At 40.9% G+C, this 26581-nt stretch overlaps 1 protein-coding gene across 1 annotated transcript in view; it reads right to left on the bottom strand.

Moving 5' to 3' along the window:
* Positions 1 to 26581, bottom strand: part of LOC132333061 (transcription initiation factor TFIID subunit 4-like) — a 145297-nt gene that overhangs the window by 78614 nt on the left and 40102 nt on the right. Inside the window, exons 10-12 of the mRNA XM_059857802.1 lie at positions 21776 to 21945; positions 2854 to 2984; positions 871 to 996 (exon numbers count right to left, since the gene is read on the bottom strand). Coding sequence (XP_059713785.1) covers positions 871 to 996; positions 2854 to 2984; positions 21776 to 21945 — 427 coding nt within the window. The remainder of the gene's footprint in view (positions 1 to 870; positions 997 to 2853; positions 2985 to 21775; positions 21946 to 26581) is intronic.

Raw genomic sequence — 26581 nt, 5'->3', positions numbered from 1 at the left:
TGAGACAGGAGCTCTTCCAGCAGCAGGAGGTGCCTGGATCTCACAGTCTGGGGACCTTTTAACAGGAGGCTGCTACAACTAAACATTGAGTTGTTCTGTATAACCTCTTCAGAATCTACAATAAATAAACTCAATGAAGATTCAAATACAACTAAAAATGGGAGAACTAAGGGAAGAACTTATTTGCAGTTAGATATGATATATATGATTAAATTTACAGAGAGATTTATCTACACCTATGTGCTCTTGAAACAATATCCTCTGAGTTTGTTCTATCACACCTATGAACACTCAGTCTCTGGAATTAAAGTTACAAAGGAACAAGTCCTGAGCACTGGCAGCTAACTGACCACAGGCATGGATCAATCAAACACTGCAGTTACAGAGAAGACTGGAACACATTTAAATGAAGATGAACAACTGAACAAAATAGTTTAAAACAAAGTCTAAAAATCTAAGAAGTAAAAAGTCTCTAAAAAAATTATTCACAATTTTCTGAATTTGTTTAAAGGCCAGAAGGGTAAGCTATGATTCTCCAGTGGCACAGAAACCCTTGGTACCTATTAAATTTCAAAGGCAATTGCAAAAATCATTTCACAGAATTATTCTGGAAGTGTTAGCCACTGTCTCCTGTGTTCCCAAGGACTCATCCAATTTGGAGCTGTATGTGGAGAACCCAGAGGCATCCCAGGGAGGGGGGTCTGGAGCACAGACCAGAGCCTGACCATGAGTTCAGGGTGTGGTGTCACACCAACAGCACCTTCCTCATTGTCAGAAACAAAATGTGCTTAGGAAACACACATCACAAAACTAAATAATTGTTTGAAAGCTATGGATTGTTAAGTAGTTAAAAACCAGTGAAAGTGATACCTTGGCAGCCTTCAGCAAAATTTCCCTCTCTTGTTCATCTTTCCTTTGCTTTTCCAAACGCTCCAGCTGCTCAAAGAACTTCAGCTGGGATCGGACATCTGTGGCTTGTTCGTACCACTCATCATCCTGGAAAACAGGGACAGCCTTGGGAAAACAGCCACTTCACCCAGACCAGGCATCTAGAGACTCCAAGTGTTACACATTAAAATCTTTCCACTGCACTAATAATAAAAGGATTATTTTTTAGGCTTGGGGGAATGAAGCCAGCCTCTGGTTAATAACACTGTAAGACTCTGATAATTTCATTGATATCTAAGCAATTTCAAGAATTGACTTATCAGCACCAGATACATGAAAGAGTTAAAAAAAGTAAAACCAACTGATTTAATGATGGAAAATATCTAAAATGCTTAACTTTATTACTGACTAATCCCAGCTATAGTTTATAAGCAGGCTCATAACCTATAATTCCTGTATTGGTACTAGTCTTGAACTAGTAACAGACTTTCTCAAGAAGCAGCATTACAAAAGCATTAAAGCTAAAAACTCAGTTGAGAATAAACCTCTAACTCCAATTAAAACAGAAGCTTATAACAGCTAAGAGCATGCTCGTTTTCCTAGCACACAACAACCAGGAGAGTTTATGGCATGAGCCACATGCAGAACACTCAGAATGTCAGACAGATAAAAAGGTTTTCCACATTACTTTCATCCCATTTATCTACTTAATGTTCTCCTTCTGACTACCATGCTATGAAATCAAAGAATAGCATTAACCAAGAAAAATACACAAGACAGAGACAATTCTACATTTCAATCAGAGACAACACTATCTTTTTCCTGAGGATCTTTTAAGGCACCGTTTTAAATTCTTCTTTGGCTCAACAAAGACTAAGCAAACTGTTTTCTTCTCAGACACCAACCTAGAGAGAAGGAAGGAGGGACTCAACACTTCTGAAAATGATAAATACTGAAAAGAAACAAGGATATTTACTTTTAATCCAATATAGCAGAATATATCCATCAATTGCAATGAAAAACCTAAATGTAGGTAATAACAAGGAAGAGTGGCCTTTATTTTTTAATCCATTTTTCTATCGCAATGACATTGATTATAGTCACAGATCAGAGATTATTGTTTTTGCAAATATCACATGGAATTAGTCCAACCATGACTCAGGTCATGGGGCTCCCAGGTTTGGGAAATAGGTAGGCTAAGACACAGTCCAAAGATGTTTGACTAGAGTGCCACTCCAGGAATACAAAACAGTACACCACGAAACCAAGGAACAAACTAAACCAGAGCTACTCAACATACATATATATATATATGCTAAAGAAATCAAACCACAGCTTAGTCAACACACAACTAGTTACTGCCATCTTCCTTGACACCAGTCTAACTACAATAACTAACAAGCATCTTACTTCTACTGGAGAAGGTATTTCAAATATATCAAGAAAGACACTTAATTTATTTGAATTTCAAACTGGTTTGTAGATTTTTATTTAAATTTCCCCCTGGTTTGAGATATCAAAATTGTTTCAATTTTCTTCAGGAATACAATCACGAACAAAAGAATCACTGAAGAATTTACAGCTGAATTCTTTAGTTGCTAAGGCATACATTGGCAACTTTTGTAAAATATTAACATTTCTCACATCCAGGAAAGTTACTATAGATTCCTAAATGCCAAAGCAATTTCGATCCAATTCCTGGATACCCTGGGCACAAAAGGAGCTTCAGGAATCAAGTCTTGCTCCCAATCCACGAGCAGAAAGAGCTTAGCACGTGCTCCGTGCCAGACACTCCAGCAGAGAAGGACAGAAACAACTGCCCACCCTCGTGCCCCAGAGAGGAGAGGGTGAGCTGGCAGGCAGTGCCAGGCAGAGCCCATGGCAGAGCTGCACTGAGGGCAGCAGTGCAGCACCAGCAGGACAGCAGGACGTGCCTGTGTGAGCACAAACCCCTGGCACACTTACTTTGTATGACTCCATCCGGTGCTGGGTTATCACTGTCACCTTCTCTATCACTGTCCTTAATCTGCTCTGTGTGGCATGGGAAATAAAAGTAACCACCTCAGCTGGCACATCAGTAATTCCTAGTTTTTTAGCTAAAGCAAAAAAAACAAAACAAAACAGAATTAGCTTACCCCCCCATAGGAAAAAAACACAAAACACAAACAAAGCTCTAAAGGACTTCACGTCACTACTTCATTTTCCTGAATAGAAAAATCCATGACAGTGCATTTATGTGGCTTTGGTGACAAATTCATGACCGCCTGAAAAGGATGCAACTCTACAAATTTAAAAGAAAAATCAGAGAATTTCTGTAACACTTGAAAGCACTAAAGAACTTTGTTGAAGTTTAGCCTTCACATTAAACTGAGGCATGTCAGAGCATGAGACAAACTGAGTTCTTAGTTGTTCTACACAGAAAAAACAATTCCTTTATTTTCAGAAGCATTAGTGCAGATGAATTTCAGTGTTGAGCAGGTGAAGGTGCAGCCCAAAGCATTCTGTTACATCCTTTAGCCTACACTATTGGCATAGTACTGATAACAGAAATTCTTCAGAGAAAAAAAAACAAACAAACTATTAATTGAAGGCAAAGAAATAAAGTCATATTAAAAAGAGTTGTTTAGAAACACCAGCCGTCCCCCCAATACATATTCAAGGTTACCTGGACATTTGACACTTTGTCCTGAGTTTATAAGAAAAGCAAGCAGTCTACAGTCTAATGCATTTACACATTTAAAAAACATCCAAACAACAGAAAAAGAGAATATGGGTAACACTCAAGGACTCCTCATTTCATCAAAATAATTACTAAGTATTGGATATAAATTTGTAGATACATGAATATATGTACTTATTCAAACTACAGCCCTACCAAGGCATGCATGGTCCTGGCAGGACAGTTTTCTGGGTAGAAAACTCCCTGTGTGCATGCACGGATACACATATTTCACACAGGAAAAAAAATGGGTAGTTGTGTTTTGTATGGACCATTGGTGTTGAGCCACCACAAAAGAATAAATCTGCTGAGTCAGTTTTCCATTGAATGGACACAAGACTTTCAAAAGCAGTTTGGCTGGGACACATGAGGGGTTATGCAAAACACAGAAATCTGTGACTGTTTCGGTCAGTGCTTCCTACAGAGCCAACTGCAAGGGGAATCTCGTCTGGGGAGGGGTCCCTGAGCAAACGCCGACCTCGGCTGCACGAGAGCGAGTGCTGGCTTTGCGAGGCCTTCCTGCCTTTCCCTGGCTAAATTCCAGAGCAAGAAACCGTCCCACGGCGCAAGAATGAGGGAGAAAAGAGCGCGGGTGGCACCGGGAGCGGAGCGGGGCCGCAGCCGGGGGGAGCCGCCACCTGTCCCGTCCTGTCCCGCCCCTTCTCCCCCGCCTTTCCTCCGGCTCCCGATCCACTGGGATCTGCCCCATCCCTTCCCTTCGCTCCCGCTCCACCGGGATCTGCCCCTTCCCTTCCCTTCGCTCCCGCTCCACCGGGATCTGCCCCATCCCTTCCCTTCGCTCCCGCTCCACCGGGATCTGCCCCACCCCTTCCCTTCGCTCCCGCTCCACCGGGATCTGCCCCTTCCCTTCCTCTGGCTCCCGCTCCACCGGGATGTGCCTCATCCCTTCCCTTCGCTCCCGATCCACTGGGATCTGCCCCATCCCTTCCCTTCGCTCCTGCTCCACCGGGATCTGCCCCATCCCTTCCCTTCGCTCCCGCTCCACCGGGATCTGCCCCATCCCTTCGCTCCCGCTTCACCGGGATGTGCCCCTTGCCTTCCCTTCCATCCCCATACAGCGGGATCTGCCCCATCCCTTCCCTTCCATCCCCATCCACTGGGATCTGCCCCATCCCTTCCCTTCCATCCCCATCCAGCGGGATCTGCCCCTTCCCTTCCCTTCCCTTCCCTTCCCTTCCCTTCCCTTCCCTTCCCTTCCCTTCCCTTCCCGAAACCTTCCCTTCCCTTCCCGAAACCTTCCCTTCCCTTCCCGAAACCTTCCCGAAACCTTCCCGAAACCTTCCCGAAACCTTCCCGAAACCTTCCCGAAACCTTCCCGAAACCTTCCCTTCCCTTCCCGAAACCTTCCCGAAACCTTCCCGAAACCTTCCCGAAACCTTCCCTTCCCTTCCCGAAACCTTCCCTTCCCGAAACCTTCCCTTCCCGAAACCTTCCCTTCCCGAAACCTTCCCTTCCCGAAACCTTCCCTTCCCGAAACCTTCCCATCCAGCAGGATCTGCCCCTTCCCTTCCCTTCCATCCCCATCCAGCGGGATCTGCCCCTTCCCTTCCATCCCCATCCAGCGGGACCTGCCCCTTCCCTTCCCTTCCATCCCCATCCAGCGGGACCTGCCCCTTCCCTTCCCTTCCATCCCCATCCAGCGGGATCTGCCCCTTCCCTTCCCTTCCATCCCCATCCAGCGGGATCTGCCCCTTCCCTTCCCTTCCATCCCCATCCAGCAGGATCTGCCCCTTCCCTCCCCGCCGCTATCTCCCATCCCAGCCGTGGCTGCACCAGCCCCACCGCTCTCCCAAGCCGCGCCTCCCCAGCACGGTTCTCTACTCCGGCTACCGCTGGTGCTCATTTTAGGGATTCTTTGAAGTCGGTACCTCTTAAACTAACTTCATCACCGACTCACTATCTTACATGTTACCTTAAGGATTTCAGCAAGATGTATATATGATTTTTAACTAATTTTTGCTTTATCATGGGGGAAAAAATAAATTAAACCTTTCTTGGTGCCCAATTTGTCCTGTGTAATAGAGCTGGAGCTGCGCTCAGGTTGCTGAAAGCTGAATGAGTAACGGCATGCAGACACACACATTAAATCCCAATGCTGCAAATGCCACCCAGGCAAATGAAGTCCTTGAAGTTGGGAGGACAATTCCTACAGGCAGGAGCAATTCCTCCAAGTCAGACTGGCAATATTTGAGCACGCACCATTGTACTACGCAAACACATGTAAGCAAAGCCATCACTCAGAAAACCCTGAAAGATAAGTCTGAAAGATAAAATGCAAGTCTGAAGGATAAAATGCAAGTAAGAAGGGACATTTAATTAACTAGTATCCAGAAAAGAGGCTTGGAGATGGAAAATTCTGTCCTCCTCTTCACTCAGCCCACACCCACAACCCTGTACCTTTGGGTCACCCAGTACAAGAAAAGCTTGAAAAAACCTGAATCCAGGAAAAGTCAACGAGATGGTCATGGGGGTTGCAGCACACAACCTACAGGAGGAGAACATGAGGGCTCTTTTTCTTGGAGTAAGAATACTTAAGGGAGATTTGATTGGGAAGTTAGAGCCAGACGCTTTATTACGGTTCCTTGGAAGAAGAATGAAAAATAAATTCATAAACTGAAACAGCTGTTTCTGACTGGATATAGGGAAGAATTCTTTCATGAAGAAAGAATAATGGAACACTTTGCACAAACAAGTTGTATACTGTCCCACCTCTCAAGTTTTTAAGACCTGGCCAATTAATGCCCTAAACAACCCAGTTTAAAATAGAATGTTGATCCAGCTTTGAACAAGGGACTGGAGTGATTCAATGATCCCTGTCCTCCTGCATATGTGCTTCCATATTCCTTGTTACTGCACAATACTGTGACATCTCTCCTCCATCTCAGATCATCCCCTGGCACATCTCCCAGTCCATATTTGTCCAGCATTTGTCCAGCTGAGCACAGCCAGGGACCCTGAGCCTGGCCAGTCTGTGCCAGAGAGCTCATTGGCAGCCAACCAGGCAGAAGAGCAAAGAAAAGGAAAAAATGGGTTCACTTCCCCCTCAGCTCAGGCACACGGAGGGGGCTCGATCTAACTCCTGATTTATCAATCCACTCAAAAGTGACCTGAAGGGAAAGAAGAAAGGCAAATGGAATATTCAATCACTTAAGGATAAAATTCTTTGGAAAACAGGATAAAGGGGAAAGAATACAATTTTCCCCCAAATGAAATAGCATCAAGGAATCAGACTACAAAAAGATTTTTAAGAAGTCATCTTGTCATCCACACGATTCATCATGTGTGGAAGCATCATCACATCTTCCCTGCTCTAAATTACATTAGTTAAATAAACCCTGGTAGCTTGGGATGTCAGAAGCAGCTGCATTCCAAAGCTGCGTACTACACCAAGATTTGGCACACTCCTTGAATACTTGGACTGCACTTGGGGCAAGGGTGGGAAAATTACCAACTTCATCCACACTTGGAAATGCTGGCCTGCTTTTCCTTTCATTCACAGTTGCTCACACCACTGTGCTGAATTCACTGACCCACAAGATGTTGTGATACCACTGCTTAGAGCCTGGCCCTTTTCTGCTTTCTGCTACTAACAAAAAATGCCACATAGAAATTGAATCTATGCACAGGGCTGGTAACTGTTAATTTTCATATGTTTCTATATTAAAGTCTTAGTTTTGTCTTTTTTTCTTGACTGCCACTTCTCCTCCTGCAATCCACTCTCATTTACAAATTTCTTAAAATGAAATGTATAAAAGTTATCCACTCTCTTTTATAAAAAGCATACTGGAATGCTGTCTGCCATCAAAGGAAAACAACACTTATCTCTAAATGGGGAATTCCTGACACATTCTTCTAGTCTGCCCTGATTACTTTTCCCACTGTTAATAGGAAAAGGCTACTCCACTCTTCCCTTTACAAGACTCCCTAGAGTGATAATGATGTGGAACAGAAATATGATTTATACTTTTAAGAAATGTATGATACACATACATAATCTAAATCTACAGATATACATATACTTCTACTAAACACAGCTAATTCTATCACAAAACACAAATATCCTTGTTATTTCTCATCTTTCTAACCAAGTTATTGGACAATGGGCTTCATCAACTGATATTTTTATGCAGGCCCTAGCATTCTGAATTCCAGTCTTAACTGCACCATTTGATCTTTACAATACATACATTTAAATATGTGCAGAAACCAAGGAGAAAAAAAAAGATTAAAAAAAAGAGAACTTACTTCTATCAACAGAGTACTTTCCCCTGTCTGTCTTCTGTTTCTAAAAAGTTTAACTTCTTTCTGATTTTAGGTGTTCATCTCAATGTGCTTTAAGTTTGATGATGTGGCAATCTTAACTCACAGTCTTGTGATCAGAAGTATCATATGTGGAATTTGAAAAGAGTTGCTTGCTTTTAAATAATACATTTGTTAAATTTAGACATTTTGGATAACAAGTATATGCCTCAAGTCTTTAAAATTACTTTAGCAATGTAATTTTGAACTTTTCCTAGAGCTATGATAAAAACATCATCAAGGTTTACAAAAAAAAAAAAAAAAAAAAGGAGCTGGAGCAAAGCAATGCTCCAAGCTATAATTTTAACCCATCTCTCCAGTTGAATTCAAGTTTTGATATTGTTAAAGACAAAACTAAGGTCATACTCCTTATTCAAGTGCTCTTGCCAGATCTCTATTACACCAGAACTGTACAAGACAATCAAGAATTGATGACTGATTGAAAGAAAACTTCAATTCTTTGTGGCAGAACACAGTTACAGCACACCCTCAGAGGCATCAGATGCTACTGAAGAGTCACAATATCCTACATGAGAAATATGAGGGACAAATTTGTACTCAAATTGCAAGTTTTGAATCTGCCAAGCACTACAGAACAACACAATAAAGTCTGCCTCCATGTTAATTCTTAATTGCATGTCTGGAAGCTTTAATAGCAAACCCTGCTTCAATCAGAATTTAATAAAGATCTACAGTATATGAGCATGCAAAGAAGTGTGTTAGGATATTTTGTTACAAATAAACTGTATTATATTTCAAATGTTTTGATATTGCAACAGAGTTACTGTAAAGTCAGAACTTAGATACAAGTTCCAAAAACCTTGAGGGAAAAAACGTTCAGCAATATTATTCTGATATTGGCATATGTGTCAGTAGCACAAGATTGTTTTTTACAAATATAAAAGCACCTAAACCTTGTAACTGAAAACTTTTTAGGTCTCAGGAAGTGAAAATTCTGCTATCATCTGCTCAGTTATCTGAAAGTCACTGGCTTTGCTGCACTTTAGAAGTTTAATTATATTTTATTGATCAAAAACCAAAACAAATCATAAGGAGGGTACTGCCCTATTTGGGAAGCAGAAGAAAAATACTGTCTTTGCAGATAGGCTTTCAAAGAATCAAAAAGTTACTTCAATAATTTATAGTATAAGAGGACTGACAAGACTGAGATCAAAGATAAAAAAAATTATTTGTAAAACATCAGGTCTGACTCTGATTATTGATGTGATAAATTATTGAGTGCTGTATAAAATCTCTTTACGTTTACACTCAAAACAAGAAAACCTTGAAGAACTGGCTGTAAGCAGTTAAACAGCTCAGATTTAGGGCTTGAGCTGTCCTTCAAGAGCAACACTGGGAGGGTGCATAATTAGTGTCTGTTTGCCCTAACCACAGGTCAGAAATACAGAAAGCACTCACTCCTGTCACCCTAACACCACGAGCAACTTCCTGAACTTTAAATTCTGTGTGTGAAATACTGGCCCAAGATCCAACTGGAACCAGTCTCGTTAGGTCCAGACCCCTTCTGCCATTACAGCTGGCTTGCACACCACAAAATAGAAAGCAAAGTCCATCCCCCTCCAATCTGAGACATTATTTAAGGTTTTGTTTAACCTCATTCAACACCATGCAGTGAAGGAGCATCTGGCCAGATCTACCCACATCCCAGGAAGCAGATCATCCTGCCCACATCCCAGGAAGAGTTGGGCTGTGCCTTGGATTACTTCTACAACTGAGGCTCAAGCCCCTTCCTGTTATCCCAAAAGAGCCACCACAGTTTTGTGCCTCAGTCCCCCTGCAAGCTTCCCCACCAGGAAAGGCAATGCATTGGGAACACAACCACTTCCATTCCTGCAGCCTCCCAAACCATGCAATTCTCTAATAAAGAATTCTATTCCTTCATTTCACCAGCAAAAGGGAACCTGACAATTTTATAGCACTGCTGCAGATGTAGCCATGAAACACTTAAAACACCTTCACCTCTATACAATTACATATAACTAAATACAGCATGACTGCTTAAGTAGACACTGTTCAGGAATTACAATATACAGGAACTTGTGGAAATTGCAAACTGAAAAAAATGGGGTGAGGGAGAGAGCAGTTCACCTTCTGAAACCAGATAAGCAGTATTTGTGTAAGACTCAGCTTGTGTGGTCTGTACAGAAAGCAAGCCATGAAATCAAGAGAAAGCAACTGGAGCTTTATCTGATAGTGTGTACTAATAATTCTCAATACTGTGTATTAATAATTCCAGATACTGTGTATTAATAATTCTAAACTGAGCAATCCCAGGCTGACTAAACACAGAGGGGAAACAACTGTACAAAGGGGCCTTGACATCCTGAGAAGCACAAATGGCAATTATTGAACTCACTTCTCCCAACCTCAGAGCAGTGTCCTCAGCCCACAAAGTCATCCATCAATACTGCATTCCTAGTGCTATCAAGGGGAAAACCCAACCCTAAATATTAAGCTAGAGAATGAGGGATGGAACACAGGAGAAGAAAACATTAAGGTTGTTTAGGTTCAGAATACCCTGGGGTTCTGTTGGGGGGGGCTCCCAGTGCCCTAGACAGATTTTCAGTACTAAAAACTGAATGCAGAGCTTGTTAAACAATGGTAGGGCAAATAGCAACTCCTAGTTCTGATGATTAAAATTAGAGATTCCTAGGGGTGCAAGATAACCCAGCAATCCCAGGCAAAGGAAACAGCAAGATAATTTTAGCTGTAATCTTCTGGTTTCAGTCCCTTGAATAAAAGCTTCAATTTAAGTCTTACTAACTAAATGTATAAATAATTAAATCAATGTTGTCTTGCTGTACTGTTAAGCTGGTCTGCTCTAGAAGACAGTGTGAGGAAAGGAGAAACTACAAAACTTTAGTTGCTACCTTGACAAAAAGAGCCAAGCCAAGGAAGTGGCTGGGGCAGGCGCCTCTGAGAACCTGTAACCCGGAGCTGTTCAGGAAAGCCCCAGGCCAGGGAGTGTTTCCTGCCAAGCAGAGAATCCCTGCCAAGTGCTTTGAGATTTGCTGCAGGTTCCCTGCAGCAGGTACACACCAGCACCCTCTGAGAGGGGCAGATGGCCAAGATAGAACCCACAGCTCCAAACCACCCTAGGCTGACACGGGAAAGGTTTTGCAAAGCAGCCTCTGATACTGCTCACCACTGCCAGAGCACCTCCATGGGGAACAGCGACTTCCAGAGAGAGAGAGAGTGACCTTTTATCACTTCGTAGCTGTTATTTGCAAAACAATGGAAAGCCCTACATTCCTCACTTCAATAAGCTTGTTTGTAAAAAAACATTCCTCCTCTCAGAGCTTAAGAACTAACTCATGAGTCGATTTCTGGACAAACTGGAAATCTTTGTTGGATTAGGCCCTTTTCTGACCCAGAGATGGGCAACTGAGAGGTGTTTTAAAAACTTTTATTCCATTTTCAGTCTCACAGGAAGGGTGAGACAACACAGATGTTATAATTCACACCATCACAATCAGAAGCCAACTATTTCCTAATTACAATACACCATGAGTGTTCCTTGGCCCATCAGGTTTGGCCACACCATGCTGTAAATGCCCTAAAGCCAATCATCTAAAATTACCCCCTGTGGGTCCCACTACAATGCACCTTTCATAGCTCTGCTTCTCCAAAGGGTCCAGTCTTATTTGCAAGGCCATCCTTTGAAACTTGTGTGTCCCATTACAATGCACCTTTCATAGCTCTGCTTCTCCAAAGGATCCAGTCTTATTTGCAAGGCCATCCTTTGAAACTTGTGTCCAGCTCCGTTTCTCTCTCAACAATGTCTGTCCCAGTCCAGGGCATTTCTCAGTCAGCATTTCTTATCTCAAGGTTCACATACAGATGCACACTGTGTGAGCTTTCTGTCAGGCTTGGAGAATTCCCTGCAAAGCCATTTCCCACAGTTCTTGAAAATTCCCAATTTTCTGGGAGTAGTGTTTGTCCTACACTTCTTCTGACTACCCACCTTGGGCTGATTGTCCTGGAAGCATTTTGTGAAACTGACAAACTGCTCAAACATCAGTTATTTTTTTAAAATAGATTCCAAACTTACAGATTAAAATCCTCAAAATACATACCACGCTCAGTGCAAGACACAGCAGGGAAAAAACATAACCAGCCATGCAATGTAACCTAAAAGAATAAAAATGAGGAATAAAATGCTACACAATTTTTAGTATTGCCTTTTCCTGCCCCCTCCAAAGTAAATGCCAACCAAACTATTTTAGCAAAGTAAGATTCAGCTGAGACTTGTAAGCTCTGTAGTGTGAATGCACAAGCACAAAACCATTCAAAGTGTTTCAGGCACTATAGTGGATTGAACTCTTTCAGTACAAACTATACTTCATAAACACTTACGTATTTATATAACTGCATAAAAAGTTAAGTAAACCTACAGTGGGTAAGAGTCCATCATCCTTTCTCTAACAGTAGTATTAGGAGATGCTGCTAGAAGATTATTAAAACAAGAAGTGTGTAGTGCTCACTGTGCACCAAAATTATGCCTTGGTCTGTCCTACGCTGGAGCATCTTATCTTTCTATCAGGTCAGGATGGAATGTTTTTTTCATTGATTTTTCAAGTAATTTTTTGAATTTGCCACACTGTAAAACAAAGAGTTCCACAACTTAACATCACACTTTGCAAAAACGACCTTTTTGTTTATTTTGAACTTTTACTTTCTAATTTTAATACACTTTATTCTTGTCAACAGAAAACAAACAAAATAGCTCCACTCTAGAGGGTCATCGTGGTGTAATTATTTTAACACAACAGAGCCAGAGAAATAGCTGCATCCATGCAAAATCCATGTGCAACCCTGGCCACAGTCTCATCCTATTTTCTGTGCTGATTCAAAGCCTTTATATGAAAGTCCATAGGATTTGGGGCAAGAGAAAAAAAATTCATCAAGTAGAGAAAGAATTTCTCAAGAATCTACTTAACCCTAACTATATAACTCGTGTTTTTTGATGGATTGACCAGCAAAAAGCCTCCACTTCTCTAAAAAGTGTGTCTCAACCAGTGGGTAAGTCTGGGAACTTACTCATAATACATCCTTTTTGGGAAAAAGAAAAACTACTTGGAGAAGAGGTCTGTGCTAAGGAATATATAACCAGACAAGCTGGTTTCCAAAATTCTGTCTCTAAGCTAGATAATTAAACAGCTGAAAGGCAGCTATTAATCATCCATGAAGAGTCTTTTCCATTACCCTTAGTGGTTTGTCTCTAACAGAACCCAGCTAGTCACCAAATAACATTCTGCACAGATATGTGCAGGCTTGGAAAATGGAAGGAGCTGCCACAAAGCATGGAAGCATAAACAGTGCATCTTGGAGCAGGGAGCACTTGGCATTCCCACAGCAAGGAAGGCTTGCAGCTTGATCAGAGAGAACAGAAAGAATGTTAACTCTGAAGGAACATAAAGCACTACAATTAATTGTTTCTCTGCTCTCTTCTGTAATTAAACTGTGTATCACCTAACTTCTTTTCAGAAGAAATCAAAATCTCAATGTGTTAGGCAAAGACAATATCCTTATGTTTGATGTTTAATTCCTCCTCTTTAAATAATTCAACTTTAAGATTATTTTTGTGCCATTTGATGTGTCCATTCTAAAAGAAGGGCGGGTGCTGAAGTTATTAAAAGGAGGCACTGAAGGACAAAGTCTTTGAGAACTACAGCTCCACGTGCTGCCCTGTAATCCCAGTAATCTGTGCTGCAGCTATTGAGCAGTGCGAGGAAAATACTAAAGACAGAGGAGGGGATGAAAACTGAAACAGGGGCAGGTCTCAACGTGTCAAATAAGAACACATAGATTACAGTTATATGATCTTTTCTTCTTCATCTTGGTTTTCCTAAAACAAAAAATACAGCATAATAAGCATGTCCAAAGACATCCAGGAACATTCAAGAACAAACACGGAGTGAGTGCAGAGGACTAGAAAATATGTTCACTGTTTCTATGAATAACAGTAAATGCCTTAATGCACTTTTGTGCTTGGTTACTCACTAGAGAGTCAAATCAAAAGAGATTTTTACAAGAACCAGACCAGAAAGTACTAATATGGCAATGACACCAACAGGAGTCCCTAAGAAAACAACAGAGAAGTTAGTTGGGGATTTATCTGTTTTCATGCAGAACAGACAATCATATTTCTTGAGCTAAACCCAGAATAGTAAACCAAGACAAGACCTCAGGCTTAACACCATAAATACACTATTGTGACAGTACAGCAGGTAAGACAGAGATGGAGCAGAACTCCTGTAACAATGTCAGAGGTGACAGATGCCAGCATCCTAGAGCATAGTCCTCACAAGGAACAGACCACATTCTCCATCACATCCACAGGATTCAAAGGCATACCAAGTATAAGAACTTGCTCTTTTAAGGCAAATTGTGTGAACAAAACAGGTATTTTGACAATTTTTTCCCCCAAGAAACGATCTCTGACACCACAATCAGACCAGGCATCACAGCTGTCACCACAAGCCTGATGCCAAGCAGACATTGAGGCTTTATCTAAGGAGGCAGGATGGGCATGTCACACAGGCAGGACATGCACAAACCCAGGAAATTCAAAGGATACCAGAAGGGTAGACCAAGGATCATAACCTGAATTTCAAAATGTCAGCACCTTCATCTGTCTATGCCCAGGATTAGAATTAAAACTGCCAACATCCCATATTCATTAATGCCAAACAGAGCACCACCAGATCCACCACTGCAAAATTTAACCAGGTCAGATATGGTTGCTTAATTTTGTCAAAATAGCCTTAGTTTCTGATAAGTTTATAGTAAGGTTGCACTTCTACACTATTGTGCAAGAACAGATGGTGGTACCTCATCTGGCACAACTTTGTGTTGCAGCTACACAAACAATTTTTTTCCTTGAAAACAAATACCCTTTGGTTAGCAGCAGTATGTCTTCATACCAGTTCAGTGTTTGGCTCTGACTTATTTAACACAAGGGACTGCAAAACTGGTTAAACCACAGATTAACCCCCTCTGCAATATAACCACTGAAAAAAGTGCCAAATTGCCAGTGAGTTACAGTAAATTCTGGACTTGTCTGCAGTAGGCTCAGCAACGTGAAGGAGGCTGACAACGGGAGAAGGAAAGACTAAAGGAAGTTTACAAAGTTTGTCAGTAAATTTAAGAAATGAAAACACTACAACCTTAGTATGAGCAGCAGGATTGCCAAATAAACATAATGAACAATCATTCCAACGTATTTTTAAAAATATTACCTTTTCCTTTTTCCCCCTTAAACGATCCTTGAAGATGCTGCTCACTGATCAATGACTTCCTCCTCCACAAAGATGTTCCAACATGTGTTGAGCGCTGGGGACATTAGCACCACCTCTAGAGCATGGAGTTTGCCTACAGGGATAATGTAAGTCAGCTTTATTGCAATACTGAATGGTTCTCTAAGGTTTTCTTTTTATTGTTCTTATTTTACATCCATGGACTTTATAAATGAATCTGGTAGAGAATGCATCTCCACAGAATGATGATCTTAATTTTACTCTCCTTTGCAGAGACCTGGAAATTTAAGCCATTCAATTCCCAGATGCAAACTTATTCTGAGGCTGGGTAACATATTTTGGTGGGCCCTGAAGGCCAAAACTGCCTTCCAGAAATAGCAAGACCTCTTAAAGATGGCACTTTCACTACATTCACAAAATAGAATGAAAAACGGGTGAAAACAAAATTATGGTGAAAACAAAACTTGAATTCTCTAAATATTTCTGAGACCAAATATAATGGTCATGCTCTCAGTTCAGCTGGAGTAAAACCTCTGAAAATGATGCCTGAAGAAAGAGCATCATTTTCTTCATAAATAGTCACAGTTTAAACATAGCTAAATTAATCATATTTATTTTGAGAAATTACTGCTTGATGAAATAACATCAGTTCTGACACCTAAAGGTGATACAGCCAAAAGCATAACTCAGATTCTGTAGTGTTGCAGAGCCAATAAGATTAATAAAAAGAAAACCTTGTAAATACACAAGAAATATTGAACAGAAGCTGCCCTACCTTTCACAGAAAGGCAGACTCCAAGCTCTCAGGTGGTACTGAAGTTACCATTCCAACACATGTTGGGACATCTTGTAAAACAGGAAGTCTAATCATGGACCTATTAAAGAAAGAACAACAATTGGGTTTAACATTCTACTGAAGTACTTACTGATTATGTTTATTTGGCAACACTGCTGCTGATACTAAGACGGGAATGTATTCTCACCTTTTTTGAAAAGGAAATAATAAATGTAAATCAAATATAGCTGTCTTATAATATAGTAACATTAGCAATTGATTCTGTTGGAATATAAAACCAAATCCTCTATTGAGCATGTGAACTCCAATCTCAGCCTAAGAAACAACTAGCACAACTATGGACATTGGTTAGAAAATTGAGAGCAGCATCCATCATCTCATCTAAATGCAGTTTCTAGCAAATTGCTTGTTTGATACTAATGAAAAAAGCCCAAGTTACAGAACTATTCCAGATGTCAGAATGTGGATACATCTCTACACCTGCCACATCTCTGCAGTGCCAGACTGAAGCTGACAGAAACTAGAGGAAGTCCATGCTTTTGGCATGCACAATAACTTGCAATTTGGATTATACAATACCTAACATGGCTTTTTTTTGTTCCCTGAGAAAAAGCAAGTAGAATCCAGAGAACTCCACTGTAGGTACAGTTCAAGCATGTCCTTAGAACAGTGCTTGACTTCAATCTGCTACACTTATGAACAGGTAGGTGTTAGAGCAATCCCCAAACACAATCAAGAGCTCTGTCCACAGGCATTTACAGAGGTCATCCTGACAGAAAGATGCTGATGGAAAAAAACAATATTCAAACGAATACTTCAGTTTGAAGACAAATCAACTTATGGACAAAAAGTTAAAAGTCAGCAGTGAAAACAACTAAATCACATCAACAGAAAGTGCAGCACAAACAAAATATTGTATTCACAGGTAACCGGAGAGCTCAGAATTTCAGAACACATAACCATGGTCATTGAAGTAGCTATAAAAGCCCTCTGAAGTAAAGCAACCAGAGAAATAACTACACTTTTATGTTAGAGCTGCTCTGTATATGAAAGAGCAGTCATCAATAGGACAGCTTCATTTCATTCAAACAAGATCACAAATGTTGACAAACAAACCAAAGTTTTTGTTGACAAACAAACCAGAGAAAGAGGATGCCAAAAAGACTTACTGAGCTAATAAAAAATGCTTTAAATAGAGGCTGAAATCACCTGCCCTGGTTCCATGAAGGGTACCCCATGGTTTTAACTTGGTTTAGCAATATAAAATGCCCTCTAGAGCACACAAATTCTTTATTTAAAATATATAGATAAGCACACAACTGCTGCCACTGCCATGCCACACAGTAGGTTCAATACACCCCAGAATACAGAAAACCCAGATAAGCTATTTCTGTAGGTTTTACCATGCACTGTTATAGCAGACATGCAATTCAAGCGTGGCTGAACAAAGAATCAAGGCAGATCAATATTTCATCAGACAGAATTAAAAACATATTTTACATGTAAAATGACAAAAAGGTAAATCTATAAATTATGTTGAGCCTAACCATACAACTGTTATATTGACAGAAACAGTGGCTCTCTTCTAACCAGCCAAGCTTCTCTGAAGCTGTTTTAAGGAAGGCTCTAGGCCTTACAACTACAGAACTAGGAGAAACTGGATTCATCAGCACATTTTCAAGCTTTATAACAACTGGCATGCACCACTATGTGTGTTCTAGAGTAAAAATTTATTTATATGAAGCAAGAGAATCCAGAACTAAGTTTGTGGTGGGAAATATTGCAGATGTATGCTATGTCAGTATAACACACTCTTCCAAAGGACATTGATAACAATGCTAGGTAACAAACAAATGCAGCATTTTGTAAAACCACACTACAGACAATCTGATTTCTTAATGCAGGGGTAAAAAATTCTGAATGAATGTGAAATAAAGATATCATGGCTGATTCTCCAATAAATTTCTATCATATGTATTTAAATTAAAATAATTTGGAAGATACAAGTTGAACTGTATTCAAAATGTATTCCATGTGGCCAAACCAGCCCCATTCCTTAGACTGCCACATCTGTTCTATTCAGTCAGTGCTCTGCAACAATAAAACTGAAGTAGAAAAATGGGGTGAAGAACACAAAGTGAAGAGAGAAAGGAACCATCTAAGCCAAAGAATACAATATGGCTTAAATATTATTGCACTATGTCAGTTAAGTTATGGTTAGGGTTCACCAGAAGCTGTGACATTTTAGGGAGAGTTAATAAAAGCAAAATGGCATCACCTGATTGTAGAGGAAATTAGAAGTAAAAGTTGTAGGAATTAATAAGCTGCTGCAGATTCTAAACCTGTGAAGGTATCATGCTCTGTTGTTCACAAAATATAAAGCAAAATTTTTGGAACCCCCAGTGAAGGTTTGAGAGACCATCAAGTTCTCAGAAAAGTACATGAGGCAGCTGTTTCCTCTTTCCATGGATTTAGTTATCAGGTATTATAAAAAGGATCATGTTTTATGCCACCCTTTGCTGTGTCCTGCTACCTTTCACTAATATTTAATATAACATGCAGTGCAGCCTTGTTCTTATCTACACTCAGAAACCATGCTGTCATCAAGGAATTAAAGCCAAGGAGTCTCTATTTTCACAAGATGGTTCTGAACTATAGAAAGCTGTCACACTTGAAAACCTGCTTCACTAAATGTTGCCTGCTGCTTCATTCAGTAAACAACAAAAAACTCAGAATGTCAAAAACTAGCTTCTAAAACCTAACTAACACAGCATTCTTACCCAGCAAGAAATAACTTATAAATGAACAAAAGTGAAACAATTACAAATTATCAAGGTTATTTTTACTGTTCATTCCCATAAAACCATGTGGAAAAGCTAGGATTTTGCAGCATGATTTATTTGTGAGGGTCTAATCAGCTTGCTTGCCCTCTGAAGAAACACTACTCATTCTACTAACAAAGCTAAAGACCTAGAAAGTGTCAGGAGCTGGTATGCACATGCATGATGCATATCAACCCCTGCCTCTCAACTTCCCAAAAAAGAGAAACAAAAGCTTTCCAACCCCTTGTATATGTTCCATTGTGCTCTGCTGTCATGTAGAAAGATCAGGGTTTAAAGTTTTATGATTCTGAGTGGAATAACAAAAGAAATACATTATATGCTGAGAAATACCCACTCTTGATTTTGCATCAAAGAAGAATTTGAAACAGTCACAGCCTTGCCCTCCTACATGAACAAATGGCAATGATTACCAGCCCAAAATGACTAGATACAAAATTGGATAAGGAAGCATGTGGGAAGTGGATGAATATCTTTGCATGAATTACCTTTCAGTTACTTCTTCCACTTAAATGGATCAATATTAGTCCCTTAGACTTAAAATAAACTTTGGATTACAACACTGCCAAGCTCAAGTAGAGATAAGAACATACAATATATTAAGAAACCTCTTTCACTATGTCTTTGAGGCATCTGGCTGGTGGTTACTGCCAAAGTCTGAAGAGCATCTGCTCTCACTTTAGCAGTTTATATTCCAACTCTGGTGAATGGAAGCACAATCTCTGAAACAGCCTTTGGGGAACACTACCGAGTTGCTTGACAGAGCTCTTACTCAGAAAAGAGAGGAGGAGATTAATATTACAGAAAACTTGAAAGATCTAGCTTCTGAGAAAGGAGACAAGAGCAGTTTCCTAATACTGTACACACCACAAATCTCTCTTTTACTAAAACATTAAAAACCTGCCCTAAAACTGAAGTGATTAAATATGAATAGACCTAAAGGTACAAAATAACATCTGTTTAAGTCATATTCAGGCAAAATTAAGAAGAAACAATGTATCTTATCTCATTTGTCAACAGGCATAATGAAAACAGAAGAATGAGGACTCACATCACAGACTTTTTCCTAATGTGCTCGAGAAGGTCACGGGCGCTTTGCTTAGTCCTGGTGCTGTCACAGCAACATATGGCAATACTGAGTCTTGTAGTAAACTTACAATGTCATTATTTTAAGTGCCCAGTAGCACAAATTACTAAATTTGTGTGTGGTCCTAAGCAAACAACAAATCTGGCCACACACAGTGAGAGCCCAGCTTCTAAAACTTCAAAATCAGCTGAAAGAATTCTCTCCTCAAGAGCCATAGATCCCAGATAGTAGCCACTTCTGAACTCCACAGCCACTTTCAAAATTATAAAAGGCTTCATGAAAAACCAAAATAAAGCTCTAAAAGTGGCTGCAGGAGATCACTAGGAGTGGCCTCTCTTCTGGATTCACTGCTTTTGAGAAGTAAATCCCTGCAGCTGCTTTTAAAAGCTTTGAAAGTTTCACTTCAATTATCAAAGCCAATAAAGCTTCAAAAACAGCCATAGGGATTTGTTCCTCAGAGAAGCAAACCCCAAAAGGCAGTGATGAATAGTGTGATGGGTTCTGTGGCTCTTAAAGTATGTACAGATTCCTGTAAGTCCTGCACTTGTAATTACAACTCCATGTTGTGCAGCAATTGTTACAGCCAGACAGCTCATTAAGGCTGATGTGGCAAATTCATTACTGATTTCCCATCCTTTCTAACAGCTTTATGTCTGTTGCCTTTTCCTTTTCTTACACCTGTATCAAGTATTGTGTGAGCATCCCTCCCAACAGCTTCTCAGGCACACTGCATGAAGCCCTTGCTGGCTGCAGCCTCAGGTGGTGCTAAGGGAGTCCCAAAGGGCAGGACATGCTTCCCAGCCAGCTGACTACAGCCTCAAAACCATTCCTTTCTCTGAAGGGGAACCTAAAATGCCATTTTGTAAAGTACAAGAGTGAAGTCTGACAATAAGCCAATGAAGAACTTGCCTGCAACTGCAATATAAAAAGGCTCCCGTTAATTCAATGAACATAAACACAAACAGCATTTCAGAAGAAACCACATGACTTAAAAAAAACCTCACAGCACTGCTTTGCAACAAGATTTTGGTCTTATCTTTAAAACTCTGAGAACTAGACCCCTAAAAATTTGTGATGTAAGCATAGGTCTGAAAGAGATACAATTTACACCCCTAAATAACTGGAGCTTAGTATGTTAAGACACCGATGGCACGGAAAACATTATGGAAATTATGCTGAAAATATACATTTAAGTACCAGAACACACAGTGTATATTAATAAAGTATGTCATATAAAATGCATTCTATATTTCCTAACCTTAAAACATCATTCATTTTGAACAGTTATTCTACTAAAGTTTTTAACCTCCACTTTCAAATGGCAGAATAAATAAACATACCTTTTTGCCACAATAAATAAACACAGCTTTTTGAAAACAGGCCTTAAGAAAATCACTATGAACTTAAATAGATGCAGGTGTTAAGAACTGAATAACTGGCTTGTATGGGGAAAGAAAATCTTGACAGGAAACTTAAGCATTCTGTTAAATGTTACTCACAGGTGTCCTCTGTGACCTGTACTACTTACTCTACCCCTCTGTTTCAATCTTCTCATGTGTAAAACATGAAGGAGGATTGTGAGAAATAATTAATGTTTGCAAAGAGCTTTGAGATCCTTGGATATAAAAAACATGGGGAAAGCATGAAGTTTAAAAGTACCAGCATGCTATTTTATTTCCAACTCGAGGTAAGTTACTTTTATCACAAAAACCTTGAAAGTTTAGAAATACAAAATTATGGAATCAAATGCTTAAAAAACCATCTTAAGTGCTAAGCATATTCTGTTCCTCAGAACCTCATCACTCTGAAGGAAACACTCCCAGAAGGAAAGGATGTGCTTCTCACCCGTTTCAAGTATGCGTTTATGGAGAGGTACAGCAGCAAGAAAGGGCTCATCTTTACAGGACTGCATCTGGGTTCCAACCAAGTCAGAGTTGGTGGCCATAATTCGGGCACTTTCTTCATTAAGGTTAACACCAGCCATAGAGGCAACATCATTGATGTCATCATCATCTCTGCAATTAAAGAAACAAACATATAAAACCAAATTCTGAATGTAGTTTATTCATTTTTTGCATCATCTGCTTCTGCAGAAGCAATCACCATGCCACATGCCCAGGTGGGTGGGCCAATTGAGACACATCCCCTGGTGTCTCCATTTTCACAGAATATCTTCAGAAACAACCACGGATTTCTCTGACCATATCAGAAAACATCAGAAGAAGGACAATTTGGTAACAGAAGATGGGACAAAGGTGCCTTCATCTGAGTCAGTGATATCAGTGAAACCAGGCTGATGAGGAAACTAACAACTGAACACTGGGATTTTCTCCTTATAAAGAAAACTAGGCATAAAATGGTAAAATAAATAACAGAAATTAAAAGCAAACCCATGAATTTTTAATCCTGCATTATTTCACAAGTTCCTACTAAAACAGGCATCAAAGCATTTTCAGCAACAGTCAGGGAAGACTCTTTGGCCATGCTGAGCTCACAGGTAAGCCTGGCCTCCAAGTGTGGCTGGAGTACACGCTGGTAACTTCTCTGGCAACATACAAATATCAGGTGTGTCAACAAGTTCTGGGAAAATGAGCTGCATTTGAGAAGATGATAATGGCAACTCCCAGGCCATTTCTTGCCCTGCAACATCCTTTTTAACAGCTTGAGAAAGCACAAACAAACTTGAGTTTCCATACCTGTATCTCCCAAGCATCTTTACCTCCTACCTGTCTGAGGTATGACTCAGAGCTGTGAAACAGCCATCTGAATTTAGCACATTCTGTTTCACAGCTACTATTGACACAAAAACTATTTCAACATATTCTAGAGTGATTACACAACCTTTGAGAATATCATTTTCAGAATACATATATATGGATAAGAACATTCAAGTCCATACTCCTATTATTGTATAAAGTAAGTAAAAAAAATCTTAATTTAAAAGACTTTTAAAAAACTGTTACATTCTTGATGTCCCGTGCACCCTAGAATACTTTGACACTTGTAATAAACTTAATGCCCATAGTAAAAACCAATAGCTGCAAGTAAGGTCTGAGAATAAAAGAAGGGAAATCCAAAAATCCATAATCTAGGTCCTCCCTCTCCTCCCATACTTTTCCTGTTACCTGTACTACAGCAGCCAATTTTGGTGGAAGACTACAATGGTTTGATAGATACTGGTTTTGTTTTCTTTTGCAGGAAGAAGTCAAGAAGGGACTTTTATTTGTGTAAACCTGCAAATATGTGCTGAACACTCGAGGGAGAGAATTGAATATTTACAATGCTTTCCAGAAAAAGTCTACACAAACGAGCTTCTATTAATTTCCAGGAGTATTAAGCACTTGACTTCTTGTCTTCAAATGAAATTCCTGAGAACAGTGTTGCAACATCATAGAATGGTTTTGGATGAAAGGAAACATAAAAGCCCCTCCAGTGCCACCCCTGCCATGGCAGGGACACCTCCCACTGTCCCAGGTGCTCCCAGTCCCAGTGTCCAACCTGGCCTTGGGCACTGCCAGGGATCCAGGGGCAGCCCCAGCTTCTCTGGGCAACCTGTGCCAGAGGCTCAGCATCCTCACAGGGAACAATTCCTTCCTAATACCCAATGTGAACCTATAACCCTTGGGTTTGGAGCCATTCCCTTGTCCTGCCACTCCATGCCCTTGCAAATTGTCTCTCCCCATCTTTACTGCAGGCTCCCTTCAGGTGCTGGAAAGCCTCAAATTGTCACCCAGGAGCCTTCTCTTCTCCAGGCTGAGAAATCCCAATTCTCTCAGCCTTTCTTCCTAGGGAGGTGCTTCATCCCTCCAGGCCTGCTGTGGACACAAAACTCACTGAGGGGCTCCGTGCCCACACTCCACAACCAACACTGACTGAAATATTCAATGGTCAACTCAAACGTTTGTAATTCTACAAGTGAAAAACAGCAGGTAAAACTGAAAGAAACAAAGATTCTGTCAGGTTAAAACCTGAAAGCTTGAAATGGAATGAGAATCACCCAGGACCCACAAGGCCCAAATCCAGCAGGCCTCAAACCATGGGAAAACCAAACTCTATCAAGGCAGTTCCCAGAACACAAACTCTGAACTATGTAAAACAGAAGTTTCTGGAACACAGACTTGAACCCAGAATTTCAAAACAAAGCTCAAACTGACCAAACCACCAGCACCGTGGTGACACCCCGTGGGCCCTCACCCAGCTGTGGGTCTGGGTGCCAGGGGACAACCCGAGCCTGCAGGAGCCAGGTAAAAACAAACCCAGAGCTTCCCAGGGCTGGCCCCACCCAGGAGCTCCTGTCCTGACCCTCAGCCAGCAGCTCCCACAGCTGGACAGGGGTTCCCTGTCCTGTCCCTCAGCCAGCAGCTCTCACAGCTGGACAGGGGTTCCCTGTCCTGTCCCTCAGCCAGCAGCTCCCACAGCTGGACAGGGGTTCCCTGTGCTGTCCACCCCTCAGCCAGCAGCTCCCACAGCTGGACAGGGGTTCCCTGTCCTGACCCTCAGCCAGCAGCTCTCACAGCTGGACAGGGGCTCCCAATCCTGTCCCTAAGCCAGCAGCTCCCACAGCTGGACAGGGGTTCCCTGCGCTGTCCCTCAGCCAGCAGCTCCCACAGCTGGACAGGGGTTCCCAGTGTTGTCCACCCCTCAGCCAGCAGCTCCCACAGCTGGACAGGGGTTCCCTGTCCTGACCCTCAGCCAGCAGCTCCCACAGCTGGACAGGGGTTCCCTGTGCTGTCCCTAAGCCAGCAGCTCCCACAGCTGGACAGGGGTTCCCAGTGCTGTCCCTCAGCCAGCAGCTCCCACAGCTGGACAGGGGTTCCCAGTGCTGTCCCTCAGCCAGCAGCTCCCACAGCTGGACAGGGGTTCCCTGTGCTGTCCCTCAGCCAGCAGCTCCCACAGCTGGACAGGGGTTCCCTGTGCTGTCCATCCCTCAGCCAGCAGCTCCCACAGCTGGACAGGGGTTCCCTGTGCTGTCCATCCCTCAGCCAGCAGCTCCCACAGCTGGACAGGGGTTCCCTGTGCTGTCCCTCAGCCAGCAGCTCCCACAGCTGGGCACAACTGGCCAGCAGTAAATCAAGAGTCTCAATCCTGTATTTCCACATCAGGTTGCCAGGACAAAGGTACTTGAATCTCTTTCAAGCCACCATCCATTAAAAAATCAAAACAGCAGTCCTGACTTCTAGAACATCACTTCTTAGAGAAGTCTACACTTCTCTCTCCTTTTATTTCATAGCTGAAGAAAACACCATTGATCTTATACCTTCCTTCTGCTTAGCAGTTTAGCTACTCCAATTTTTATTCAGTGTTACTACATTATAAATAAATATTTCTGAAATAAAACCAGACAAGTATTTTGGTCACAAATTAGATTTCAATGCAATTATCAAAACCAATGCAATAGCACTTACAAAGACCACTACTGTAACTCCTGGAGAGAATAATTTTCTTCAGTCTTACACTTGCAAGCTACAATCTGAAAGTACATTTTTTTTTTTTTTCGTTTCTTTTTTTTTTTCTTTTTTTTTTTTTTTTTTGCAGTATTACATGGAAGACAAATAAGAAATGTATTAATCACAGCTGGGACTACAATTTTTTCTGACAGGAAGAACCCTATCCATATATTCTTCCTTACTTCAAGGAACCTCATAATGACAAAATGCTTGGATACTGAAACATACATTTATATATAGAGTTGCTATTCTTGCTGAAGTTTCCTATAAAAGTGAACTTTTAAGCCCAGATAAGTGAGTTTTCAGAAGTTATTCTGTGGAACAAAGATGCCATCCAGTGGTCATCTAGATTGATGATTACTGTCTATCTTTCCTTTTTTATCAGAGCACAGTACTTAACAATTTCCTATTTCTTGCCATATATTACCATGCCCATCCTAATTCTACTGTTTCAGTAAATATTTCTGGTTTGTACTGAATTAAATTCTAAGTCTCATAGGATGAATCTAACATTTCAACACATATTTTTAAGACAGCATGAGTTCTCAAACTCCCTCCAAACACAAACTGTATCCTATAGTAATCCCAGAGTCCAATTCTTCCTCCTATGTTCAACCTCTTGTAACAATCTTCCTTCTCCTTTTCCCTCATTATAAAGACTCATGCAATTGCCAAAAAAATCTTATCTGAAAATAAGCAAGAAAATCCAAAGTATTTGCACAGTTTTCTGTGAAAGGTTTCAAAGATTTTGTTTAAAATAAGACAAGCCATTATAAAAACCTGGTGGCATTTTCTTTATGAACAAACCTTAACTGCATGATTGCAGAGTTTTCCTTTCTCGTGCACTTTTTGTCACACTTGAGCCACTGCTGTCCCAAGCTGCCACACTGAACTGCTCCCAAACAAGCCAGAAGAATGCACAAAGCAATCAGGACAACATTACAAACTGACTCCCCTCTCCTGCAAGGGAACTGCATGTCATTAGGACAAAGTCCCCATGGATCACACAGTCAGAGATTAACAACACATGGCATCTAAATGGTGACTAGAAATTACTGGAACAGCCACTGCTGTATTATATTTTATAATGGCATAGATTCCATTCACACATCAATTATCATGTTTATTCTGACATTCATGTTATAATTTGAAATGTCTCCCTAATACTGCTTTGCCACACAATTCATTCTCTATGCAGAATCTT

This window comes from Haemorhous mexicanus, chromosome 12 (genome assembly GCF_027477595.1).
Source record: "Haemorhous mexicanus isolate bHaeMex1 chromosome 12, bHaeMex1.pri, whole genome shotgun sequence".
In the NCBI taxonomy this organism is placed as follows: domain Eukaryota; kingdom Metazoa; phylum Chordata; class Aves; order Passeriformes; family Fringillidae; genus Haemorhous; species Haemorhous mexicanus.
The sequence above is the reverse complement of the archived record's forward strand: the minus strand, read 5'-3'. Positions and strand labels throughout refer to the sequence as shown.